At 40.3% G+C, this 12,735-nt stretch overlaps 1 protein-coding gene across 1 annotated transcript in view; it reads left to right on the top strand.

Annotated features, from left to right (window-relative positions):
• MYB (v-myb avian myeloblastosis viral oncogene homolog) overlaps nt 1-11,415 on the top strand; it is a 36,955-nt gene extending 25,540 nt beyond the window's left edge. Inside the window, exon 16 of the mRNA XM_011962114.1 lies at nt 10,109-11,415. Coding sequence (XP_011817504.1) covers nt 10,109-10,225 — 117 coding nt within the window. The 3' untranslated portion in view covers nt 10,226-11,415. The remainder of the gene's footprint in view (nt 1-10,108) is intronic.
• Nucleotides 11,416-12,735: the final 1,320 nt, after the last annotated feature.

Genomic DNA, 12,735 nt, shown 5'->3' with positions numbered 1-12,735 from the left:
TTTTTTTTTTTTTTTTGAGACAAGGCCTTGCTCTATCACCCAGGCTGGAGTGCAGTGGCAAGATCATGGCTTGCTACAGTCTACCTCCTGGACTCAAGCAATCCTCCTACCTCAGCCTCCTGAGTAGCTAGGAATATAGACACATGCCACCATGTCCAGCTAGTTTTTTGTTTTGTTTTGTTTTGGTTTTTTGTAGAGATAGGGTCTCCCTGTGTTGCCCAGCCTGGCCTCAAACTCCTGGGCTCAAGCAATACTTCTGCCTTGACCTCCCAAAGTGCTGGGATTACAGGCAGGAGCCACCCTGTCCAGCCTGAAGTATTTTAAAGTAAATTCCAACTAATATAACATTTTATTCTCATGTACTTCCAGATGAGTCTCTAAACATAGACATTTTTATATATAACCTAATACCATCATTACATATTTAACAATAATTCTTTAATCTTCTCATTCTCTGGTATATTTAAATTTCCCATTAATCCAAAAAAGAATCAAAATTGAAACAATTTCACACATTGCATTTGGTTAAGCCTCTTAAATCTCTTTTACTCTCTAGTCCAGTGCTGTCTAATAGAACTTCTACAGTGATGTGAAGGAAATTTCTAATATGCTGCTATCCACTATGATAGCCACTGGCTTTTGAGCACTTGAAATATGGCAAGTGCTGCTGAGGAACAGAATTTTCAATTTGAATGAATTTAAGTTGCTTTAATTGAATAGCCATATTTCCTTACTCTCTTACTGGAATCAGCCATTTCCCCATGGTGCTCTGAATCGTCTTAGTGAGAAATGGTACATAGACACCAAAATCAGGGTGCTAAGTCTGCCCATTGTTATATGGGTTGTCATTGAGATACAAATTTTTTTTTTTTTTTTTTTTTTTGAGACAGAGTCTCACTCTGTCACCCAGGCTGCAGTGCAGTGGTACAATCTCAGCTTACTGCAGCCACCACCTCCTGGGTCCAAGCGATTCTCCTGCCTCAGTCTTCCAAGTAGCTGGGATTACAGGCGCCCGCCACCACACTCGGCTAATTTTTGTATTTTTAGTAGAGACATGGTTTCACCATGTTGGCCAGGCCAGGCTCAAACTCCCAACCTCAGGTGATCTGCCTGTCTCAGACTCCCAAAGTACTGGGATTACAAGTGTGAGCCACCACACCCAGCCAAGATTCAGTGAATTTTAATAATCCGGAACTCTCCACGTATCCCCTAATCTATAATCTACAGTGCTTAAATAGAGGCTTTTATAAGCCGTTATGTACAGTCATGTTATGTTTGTTTTTTTTAATTACTTAGTCTTTTTCCAAAAGGAATTTGCAACAGCTGCATAATCTTATAATCATTGTGTTTCTTTTATTTTTTTCACAGTTGTTTTAATTTTAAATTGTAAAAGCAAACAGGATATTCTTACAATAAAAATGTTCTGAGATGTTTTTCATATTTGTGTCTTTCATGTGGCTGAGAATATATGAGATTTTCATGTCGTATCATTGTCAGTATTCAGCCTTTTCTCCACATTGTGTGGGGTGGAGGATAGAGTATAGAAGCTTATAAAGTGGTTACACATGAGTAAGTAGTGAAAACATTCAGCCTAGAAAGCGTGCATTTGTGGCAGGAAAGGCACTGTGGAATGCTGCTGGATCCCACCATTCAGTAGTTACCCGAGAGAGACCGAGGCAGACGCACAGCTCCCTCCTCAGCAAGGAGAAAAGAGTTGCCTGCTTCCCTCAGCATGCTTTCCATTTCCTTTATGTTTTGAAATAAGCACATTATGCTAATCAACTTTTCTTAAGGTAGACATTTTTATTGGTAAATCAAAAACTGTATTTTAAGTTATAAGCCTTCTGAACTTCTGTATTTTTCTCTTAAATTATAATTTCCTTTTATTCCTATTTAAAACCCAAGAGTAAAAGATGTGTTCATAGGCTTTCTACTCACTCACTTTCCTCTTTTTCGTAACCACAGAATGACAGCCTTAAATTTTAATTTCCTGACTTGGCTTGCCCGTGGCCTGACTTTTTTAAAACAAGAAAGTTAAGTTAAAGAAATTTCTCCAGCCATTATTATTTAAACACATTTGCACAGCATCAAAGAATTTTAGAATATTGCTAGCAGTTGATACTCTCCTTAGCTTTCAGTTCAGTGTGTTTTAGATTGCTCCTATCTTTATGTTATTTGTTTATGAAATTTTATATTTTTCAAAAAATAAGGCAAATCCTTTTTGCCTTATAGACATTGATAAGCAGTATAATAAACAAGCATATGGGGGCAGCAGAACCTGGGTTCCAGGCTAGACTCTACCATTTTCTTTCTTTTTTTTTTTTTTTTTGAGACGGAGTCTCCCTCTGTCGCCCAGGCTGGAGTGCAGTGGCGCGATCTCGGCTCACTGCAAGCTCCACCTCCCGGGTTTATGCCATTCTCCTGCTTCAGCCTCCCGAGTAGCTGGGACTACAGGCACCCGCCACCTTGCCTAGCTAGTTTTTTGTATTTTTTTTTCAGTAGAGACGGGGTTTCACCGTGTTCGCCAGGATGGTCTCAATCTCCTGACCTCGTGATCCGCCCGTCTCGGCCTCCCAAAGTGCTGGGATTACAGGCTTGAGCCACCGCGCCCAGCCGACTCTACCATTTTCAAATGGCATGACTTTAATTCATCAAGTGAACAAAATTAAGCAAACTATAAGTTCGGGACCATGGAATATCCTTCACTCATCACACAGGTTACTGTGAAGATCAAATGGATATAATATTGCTTTCAAGATGGCGGCACACTTGCCACTGTACACCGGTGGTATATTAGGCAGAGGCTCCACATAGTCCCTGTCCTTGAAATGCAGGCAAGAAGCCCTCATCAAAGGCCAGGGTGGTTTTTTGTGTTTTTTTTTGTTGTTTTGTTTTTTTCATTGTGGTATATTATTTCCTCTGGCATGCTATTCCCTGTCCCACTCCTACAGAACTGTGTCAGTGGGTCAGCAAAAGAGAGAGCTGATTCAACTGATTCCTTGAAATAAAGATAGTCAGACCTTGCGGTATGATGGAGATGAAGCAACTGATTTACTGGTTTTCTCTATTTTTCTGCTGCTCGTGTTGGCATTTAAGCAGACATGGAAACCGTCTGCACGCGACAGAGACCTTTCTGAGCCTTTTTCATTTAGTGTGCTGTGCTGACCCGCTCCCCTGGATGCCTGCACACTCATTTGGTTCTCCCTTTTGGTCACTTTTTTCCACTTACCCTGGCAGAAATTCACATAGCTGTCAGTAGTAATTCAGTGACCTGCTTTCAAAAAACGTTATAAATTAAGCAGCTTTTCTGTGTACAGCTTTTGGGTTGAACTGAGAAGGGAGAAGCTATGTTGAGCTCAGAGTCAGAATGACCTGCCCCAGACATTTTGAGATGTGGATTTTTCATTTGTTTTGTTTGGTGACACTTAGAGAGAATAAACATTGAGATAAAATCTTCCTTGGGCAGGCCAGCAAAGAGAGAATTGCTTTAGAGCAATTTGGCTCTGGTCTTAATCTTTAATAGTCTGGAACTCATATGTGACTAAGGAAAAGAATATTGCAAAAAGTTGTGCCACCCTAGGCTATATGATATAAACTTAGAAAGTCTATCAACATTTAAGGTGAAGAGACCTCTAGAGACATCTGGGACGAACTCCAAATTTGGGAAAGGTCCATCCACGTCCATCCACATTTGCAATTGTTAATTTAGGCTTGGGAAGTGGAGGCGTTGGTGGATGAGGCAACTTCTAGTCACCATCTCGACTTTTAATTCCCTAACTTTTAAGATTATTTTCTGTAGAAAATCAGCAGTGCTGAAATTGGAGGCATTTAATTGATTTGTGCCAACTTAAGGAAGCATTTACTCTCGAGAAAAGTTAGGTAACCATTAACCTTACCTTAGCAACATTTCAGTTTAAGCTTATCCCTGACTTTCAAGAGACAACTAAAGATTTCTACAGTCTCTCTTATAACTGATCCATTTTTTCAAAAGATATCCCTTTGGGAAGGAATTCTCATTTTTAGAATTTTACTCCAGAGTAAGTATTTTTTTTTTCAGATAGATGAAATAGAATAAGCAGAAAATTCTTATTTTTCACTGTTTTAGATACCATTGATGCCTGCTTATTTATTGTTTTAAAACAAAACATAGTAAAAACATAATACCATCTAATGAGTTGCTTTGGTTTTACCTTTTTTTTTTTTTTCTTCAGTTTATACAAGTTTCTTATTAGGTCAGCAAATTGTAAAACACATAATTTGTCAAGGCTTTTGAAGCCAGCAGATACTGGGTGAAGTTGCTGTATGAATATAATAATAAGAACCGTTTTTGTTCAGCTTGATGAAAAAACTATTCATGTTCTGAATGAAAATGTGAAGATCATCTAATTCTGACAGAAAACCACCTGTGGACATGGTCTTGTTTCTTTTTATTTCTTCTGTTTTCTACAAAGGATGGCGATATTTATTTAAAGTGCTTTAACAGGATATCCCAGTTAAAGCTTTGACAGACTGTTTATAGTTCACTTCTGCCCAGGGGCAATTAAAGGCACATTACAGGATAAGCGAGATGACTCCCCGGCCACAGGAGGAGGATGTGTGGGTAGGAGTATTAATGTTGAAATGAATTATGATAGAGTGACATGTCTGCAAGAGCACCATGGGTTAGTAACTTCACAAGAATTCATATGCAGAAACCTATAATTCTCAGCATTTCTTTAGTGTAAATGAAACTAAAGTTTACGGAGAGAGAACAAGGAGAATTTGCAAAGATTGTGTATGACAGTATTTAAAAATATTCTTCCAGCACAAAGACATTCATCTTCCTTTGTCAAAATAATTCTGTCTGCATGAAAAGTTGGCATGGGGCCCCAGGCTTCAGGTAAGACGGGAGAAAGGGAGCATTTCTTTTTTTTTGTACCAAAGTACTCAATCTTCTGATCTCCCTTGACTTTCACAGCATAGGCATATGTCTACTCTGACCGGTTGGTTTCATTTATTGTGGTAAGATGTGCTTGTCTTGTGCTTTCCTGGTGCAGAAAAGGAGCTCCCTCGGTCATGCTTGGTGGCCTTTTTGTTCCTGCACACAGTGGTTCTTGTACACGGTGGCTACCACATCCTGGTGTTTGTCTGTACTGGGAGAATCAGGCGTTCCAAGTCATCTTGGCTGCCCTAGCTCTGAGCTTCATGGAATATATGACTCAGAAATGCTATGCTTTCTGGAATTTGGATATTTCATTTTTATTTGTTTCTTGGTAAATTCTCTTTTGACTTAGGAGAAGCTAACTATTTGGAAAGGTCTCTCAGAACTCTGATTACAAATATATGGTACCTTCTTTATAGTGATCTCATTTTTAAATACCTAGTCCTGGAGGAAGAGCTAAATATGAATAAAGTGATGAGCCATGTAGGGGATCTCACAGCAACACAGTCAAATTTCAAGTTGAAAATACATTCAGTTGATAATACTTAGTACTAGATTCTCCTGAACTGACTTTGGGAATTCTGAGTCAACCTAAGGACTATATTACAAAGGTTCAGAACTTGACTTTTAGGCCAGGTGTAGTGGCTCATGCCTGTAATCCCAGCACTTTGGGAGGCCAACACAGGTGGATCACTTCAGTCCAGGAGGTTGAGACCAGCCTGTACAACACAGTGAGACCCTGTCTCTACAAAAAATACAAAAATTAGCCAAGTGTAGTGTGCACCTGCCTGTAGTCCGAGCTACTGAGGAGGCTGAGGTTGGAGAATCAACTTTAACCCTGGAGATGGAGGCTGCAGTGAGCTGTGATCATGCCATCCCGGGCAAGGAGCAAGACCCTCTCTCACAAACAAAAACAAAAAAAGACACAGAACTTGACTTTTAACAGGAAGCATAGTAATAGCACGCGTAAAATTGTTTTAACATAACATTTGGCTGGGCGCGGTGGCTCAAGCCCGTAATCCCAGCACTTTGGGAGGCCGAGATGGGCAGATCACGAGGTCAGGAGTTCGAGACCATCCTGGCTAACACGGTGAAACCCCGTCTCTACTAAAAAAAAATACAAAAAGCTAGCCAGGCAAGGTGGCTGGCACCTGTAGTCCCAGCTACTCGCGAGGCTGAGGCAGGAGAATAGTGTAAACCTGGGAGGCAGAGCTTGCCGTGAGCTGAGATCCGGCCACTGCACTCCAGCCCGGGCGACAGAGCGAGACTCCTTCTCAAAAAAAAAAAAAAAAAATTTAAGATAATTTACACGTTTAGAAAATTAATTCTGGCTTGTTGTAGTGGCTTATCCTTAATCCCAACACTTTGAGAGGCCAAGGCAGGAAGATCACTTGAGGCCAGGAGTTTGAGACCAGCCTAGGCAACATAGCGAGACTCACCCCCTCTACAAAAAAATTAAAAAATATATATATAGCTGGGCATGGTGACACACGCCTCTAGTCCCAGCTACTCAGGAGGCTGAGGCGGGAGGCTCGCTTGAGCCCAGGAGTTTGAGGGAGCTGTGATCATGCCCCTGCACTCTAGCCTGGGCAAAAGAATGAGGCCCTATGTCTAAAAAAAGAAAAATAGAAAAGAAAATTCTATATTGATTGAAGCCCAGCTAAATAGGAAAAAAAAAAATTCTAATAGGCCATTTTAAAGACTTTGGAAAAATTCTTAACCAGAGCAAAACAGAAACAATCCTTTCTTTCTTGGTTCTCACATTTCCATTCTCACCTTCATTCCCCTTCCTTCCATTCGTTTCAAGTATTTTACTTTTCTTTGTGTATCTTTATGTAAATTTCAATTTACATACAAGATATTATGATATTAAGATATTTCATTCTGCTTCCTGTTTTGACACTTGTTCTTTAAGATCCAAGTTCTTGGCTCCACGTGCATCTAATCATTGCCGTAAGCCCTGCATCGTACTTCATATTCACCATATTTTACTATTCACCTTCAAGTAGTCGCTATAATATGTCACATTGTTGTAGTGACTGCAAATGCAAGCTCAGTAATTGAAAAGATAACATTAAATTTTGTTTTCTAACTGGTTTCCTGTGTCAATTTCATGTTTTGGGAATTTGTATGGACAGATAGACACCATAGAGATATGTGTTTCACCTGCATGCTTGAGGCTAGAGAAACATGATTTATTCAGAATTATTTCAAATACTGTAACTACCCTGGTAATTTTGTTTAGGAAAACATTAAATTCAGAATAGAAGGCAATTCAGAATACCTGTCTGTTATCTTTGTCTTGTCATTTTTGAGATACTCAGTTCCTGGAAAATATTATGATAATCCATCCTGCTATGTAGTATTTCATTGAGTTATACATTGAGCCTCTGAGTTTTCAGAGTGAACATTTCTAGTCATAGACAGTGCTGTTGACATCAGTGGGGAGATGGCACAAGCTTTATGCCCTAGGAAAGTTTAAAAGCTAGAACATTACACTGCAAACCCAAAGTCAGGAAACTGTTCCAGCAACTAGGCAAGAAAACCCTACCACTGTAACCCGTAGCTTGTTTTAGTAGAATTATATTTCTTTGTTAAGAAGTCTGGTGACTCTCACACCCCATCTCAACACTTTCCTGGATTCCAAGGCCCTGGTACCCTGAGCACACAATTTCCCAGGTTCCTTTTATTGTTCCTGATAAGAACTTGAATATAGGGGTGTGGTCCTGTGGGTGACATTCTTGCTCCATCATTTCTTACCCGGGTAACCTTGAGTATGGCGCCTAAATCCTCTCTTCCTTTCAAATTGCCTAGTCTGTAAAATGGATGCGGCGAATGGTACCTATGCCACAGGTGTTTTGTGTGAGAATTAAATGAGAGGAGTTATATAAATAACACTTGGAGGCATGGGGGCATATAGTGAGCGCTTGTTTTATGTTGTCATTTAACCCTTTCTCTCTCTGCTCCTCCCCAGACACACACATCCCCTCCCACTGGCAATGTACAAATTGCAGCTTCCTGCCTCTTTCTTGCTTTCTCGCTCCCTGGATGACATCGCTGTGTTTCCACCTTTCCCCTAATCTTAGCTGTTTTCACCCTTTCCCCACAGCATTGCCTTGACAGTTCCTCCGTGTCCCATCCCCTCTTCCCTTGGGTAACACCAGAAGCCTGCACACACTGCCTGTTATTATTCCTCCTGTTTCACGTGTGTCCATTCTGTCTCATAAAGGACACTGTAGGCTCTGAAAAGCTAAGGTCTTTCTTATTCTTTTGTCCCATGGAAAATAATCCCTCCAGATAGCAATACCAGGAATAGTGCTTTTTCTAACCCACGGGTTTCCATTTGAGCTTACTGGCACCAAATCTTACATCTGTTTGTGTTTCTGTTCCCCTCTCTGCATTGACTGCTAGAGAGATCAGAGTCAAGAGGGAGATTACATCTAGCTGGGGCACTGTGCTTTATGGCAGGAGTTTTGTGTGCAGATCTCATACCATCTTCATGTTACAGTTGTTCCTTAGTATCCATGGGGGATTTGTTTCAGGACCTGCAAGGACACCAAAGTCTGTGGATGCTCAAGTCCCTGATATAAAATAGCATAGTGTTTGCATATAATCTACACACATCTTCCCATATAATTTTTTTTTATTATTTGTATAAATTCATGGGGTACAAGGGTAATTTTGTTACATGGATGTATTGCATAGTGGTCAAAGTCAAGGCTGTGAGTGTATCTATCACCAGAATAATGTACATTGTGCCCATTAATTCCTGTATACTTTAAATCATCTCTAGATTACTTACAATAGCTAATACAATGTAAATGCTGTGGAAATAGTTGTTATATTGTTAGGGGATAATGACAAGGAAAAAACCTATACATGTTCAATACACAGCAATTATTTTTTTCTGAATATTTTTGATCTGCCATTGATTGAATCTATGGATGTGGATCCCACAAATGTGGAACCCACAGATATGGAACCCACAGATGCGGAGAGCCAACTGTGTTCATTTTTTCCAAATCTGTTTCCCTATGACTCTGCTTTATACACATTTTAAAACTCTGTTGTCTTGTATTTCTTTTGTAATCATCTTACATCCTTTTGGAAACCAAGTGGGGCATAAATAGTACATGTTTGCATTTGAGGCAACACAGAGGCACCCCAGGAGCTGGAGATAGCAAAGTTCAAAGCCAGTCCACCACTTACCTACAGAGTGGCCTTGGGCAAGTTACCTCCGTTCTCTGTCTCCATTCTCTAGCCTGTCTAGAGAGAGAATGAACCAGCCTCCCGGGGTGGTTGTGCTGTTTTAATGAGATAATGCATGTGAAATGTGAAGTGCCACTGTCCCTGACATGGAGATGCTGTTCTTAGATATTAGGTCCATCTTGTGTCTTCTGGTGTATCTTTAAAAATTAAACTATTCTGATTTCATGTCTGTAATCCCAGCACTTTGGGAGGCCAAGACGGGCAGATCACTTGAGTCCAGGAGTTCAAGACGAACCTGGGCAACATGGTGAAACCCTGCCTCTACAGAAAATATAAAAGTTAGCGGGGGCTTGGTGGCATGTGCCTGTAGTGCCTGCTGCTTGGGAAACTGAGGTAGGAGGATCACTTGAGCCCAGAAGGCTGAGGCTGCAGTGAGCTGTGATTATGCCGATACTGATCAGCCTGGTATGGCAGAGCATGACTCTTTGAGACAAACAAAAAAATTAAACTGTACTGATAACTATTTCTAAAGTAACTGATGAAAACGTATATACAACACTTAGCAGGTGTTGATCAATTCCAGTGCATGCATGAGCTGCTTTGCGCTGTGGCTCAGGCACTCAGCAGTTTGCTTAGTGAGTAGGTGGCCATAGCTCACCTTAGGTATCTGGAGAATAATGCTCATTCCTGTCTCCAGCTTTGTAAAATTGCCTGATAGTCAGAAGGCATTAAAATGTGAAGATGTGATTGTATCTTATGAAGCTGCTTGGAATGGGTTTTCCCTCTTAACATATAATTTCTGATCATCCATATCCCTTAAGAACACCGGATTTCTGGGGGCCAGGGAGGTAAGATTCTATCTGACAAAGCCTTTCTGGTGTCAACCACTTGCCATCTCTTGGTCAGTGCTGGCCCTGCTGGGACTATAAAATGAGCTTCCTTGTCTGACGTTCCTGTTGCCCTGTCTTTCCCCATCAGCCTTGTAGCAGTACCTGGGAACCTGCATCCTGTGGAAAGATGGAGGAGCAGATGACAGCTTCCAGTCAAGCTCGTAAATACGTGAATGCATTCTCAGCCCGGACGCTGGTCATGTGAGACATTTCCAGAAAAGCATTATGGTTTTCAGAACACTTCAAGTTAACTTGGGATATATCATTCCTCAACATGAAACTTTTCATGAATGGGAGAAGAACCTATTTTTGTTGTGGTACAACAGTTGAGAGCAGCACCAGGTGCATTTAGTTGAATGAAATCTTATTGGATTTCACCCAACTAAAAGGATTTTTAAAAATAAATAACAGTCTTACCTAAATTATTAGGTAATGAATTGTAGCCAGTTGTTAATATCTTAATGCAGATTTTTTTAAAAACATAAAATGATTTATCTGTATTTTAAAGGATCCAACAGATCAGTATTTTTCCTATGATGGGTTTTTTGAAATTTTACACGTAGAAGGTACTCCAGTATTTCACTTTTCTTGATCACTAAACATATGCATATATTTTTAAAAATCAGTAAAAGCATTACTGTAAGTATAGACTTAATACCATGAGACAATTGATCCAGATTGTAAATGCTCATTTATGGTTAATGACATTGAAGGTACATTTACTGTACCAAACCATTTTATGAGTTTTCTGTTAGCTTGCTTTAAAAATTATTACTGTAAGAAATAGTTTTATAAAAAATTATATTTTTATTCAGTAATTTAATTTTGTAAATGCCAAATGAAAAACGTTTTTTGCTGCTATGGTCTTAGCCGGTAGACATGCTGCTAGTATCAGAGGGGCAGTAGAGCTTGGACGGAAAGAAAAGAAACTTGGTGTTAGGTAATTGACTATGCACTAGTATTTGAGACTTTTTAATTTTATATATATATACTTTGTTTTTCCTTTTGTAATACATTTGAAAACTTGTTTGGGAGACTCTGCATTTTTTATTGTGGTTTTTTTTGTTATTGTTGGTTTATAAAAGCATGCATTGCACTTCTTTTTGGGAGATCTGTGTTGTTGATGTTCTATGTTTTTTGTTTTGAGTGTAGCCTGACTGTTTTATAATTTGGGAGTTCTGCATTTGATCCGCATCCCCTGTGGTTTCTAAGTGTATGGTCTCAGAACTGTTGCATGGATCCTGTGTTTGCAACTGGGGAGACAGAAAACTGTGGTTGATAGCCAGTCACTGCCTTAAGAACATTTGATGCAAAATGGCCAGCACTGAACTTTTGAGATATGACGGTGTACTTACTGCCTTGTAGCAAAATAAAGATGTGCCCTTATTTTACCTACCTTTGTTTTCTCTCTTACTTGTCACTATGGACAACAGTTACACTTTAAAGAAAATAGAGCAGTCTCAAAGCACTTTCCTCTAATAATTGCACACCATATGCACTTTGTGTGAAGAAGCCAGGAATCGTTACAATGGAGAAGAAAGAGCAAGCAAACCAAGTTAAATAGTTCACAATCACATGGACGATAGGGAGGAATCTCTTCCAGAATGCATGTCAGGGTCCAGCGGCATGTGAGTGGGGATGCTGTAAGGGGGATTCATTCACAAATGTACTGATACCACAGATGTGAGCGGGGGCTAGGAGAGCCACAGGATGCAGGCCTGAAGGCGCCTGGAAGGCTGCCTGGAGGGGGACAGTCAGGAAAGCAGGAGCCCTTGAGAGGAGCACTAGCCTTTGACGAGACCACTGCCATCGAAGGAGACCTCACAGGGAGGGAGCCAAGGGTAAACCCTAACTTTGTTTCCCCATTTCTCCTATCTCTGCCCAGGGGTCCTCATTGGCAGAACCAACCAGAAGCTGGAGGACAAGGGAGCTCCCGGAATGGGAGCCAGCCTGTGAGCCTTCATGGGTATGCGGAGTCGTTCATTCAAAATAACCCCATTTCACAGATGAATCTCTGCTGGCTCCATCTTCAGCTTAGTGTTCCCTTCCCTGTACTGTAATACCCCTTTTAACATAAATTCATTTAAATTTCCTTTACTCACTCTGTTCCAACTCTGAATTCTCATAGGCATGATACACTTGGTGTTCGTAGAGCCAAGGATTTGTTACGCCTAATTACTAGTTTTTAAGTCGATTTGGTGGACTTTTACTGTCCTGCTGATAGATGACATGACACGTCTTCCCAGTGTTAGGAAGCTCTTTATATTCGTACTGTCTCTGAGTATTTTTCCAAGTGCTGACTCTGCCACTTACTAGCAGTTTGAACTTAGGCAAGTCACTCACATCTCTGAGCCTTTTTTCCTTATCTGGGCAATGAGTTCTTTCCCACAGTGAAACTTTTATTAAGTAATGCACTACACAAATGTTTGTTATTATGTACACTTTCCATAGTCCAGTGATGCTTGCTGTGTAGTGTGTGGAATGCCCATCTTGCTGATAACGTGTGCTGCCAGTTACACAGTTAGATTGAGAGATCACTTAATTATTAATGACAAGAGTGAACTCAACATCTTACAGAACTGAAATAGATATTTATATTTCGAACACGCTTGCAACCCAATAACTAGAGACTAAAAACCTAACTTCATGAAAAGGAGTGTAAATTTAGCTGCTATGGTCAACTACTCACACTCACAGAACACCCAGTTCACAAGC

The sequence above is a fragment of the Colobus angolensis genome, unplaced genomic scaffold, assembly GCF_000951035.1.
Source record: "Colobus angolensis palliatus isolate OR3802 unplaced genomic scaffold, Cang.pa_1.0 Scaffold58, whole genome shotgun sequence".
NCBI lineage: Eukaryota > Metazoa > Chordata > Mammalia > Primates > Cercopithecidae > Colobus > Colobus angolensis.
The sequence above is the reverse complement of the archived record's forward strand: the minus strand, read 5'-3'. Positions and strand labels throughout refer to the sequence as shown.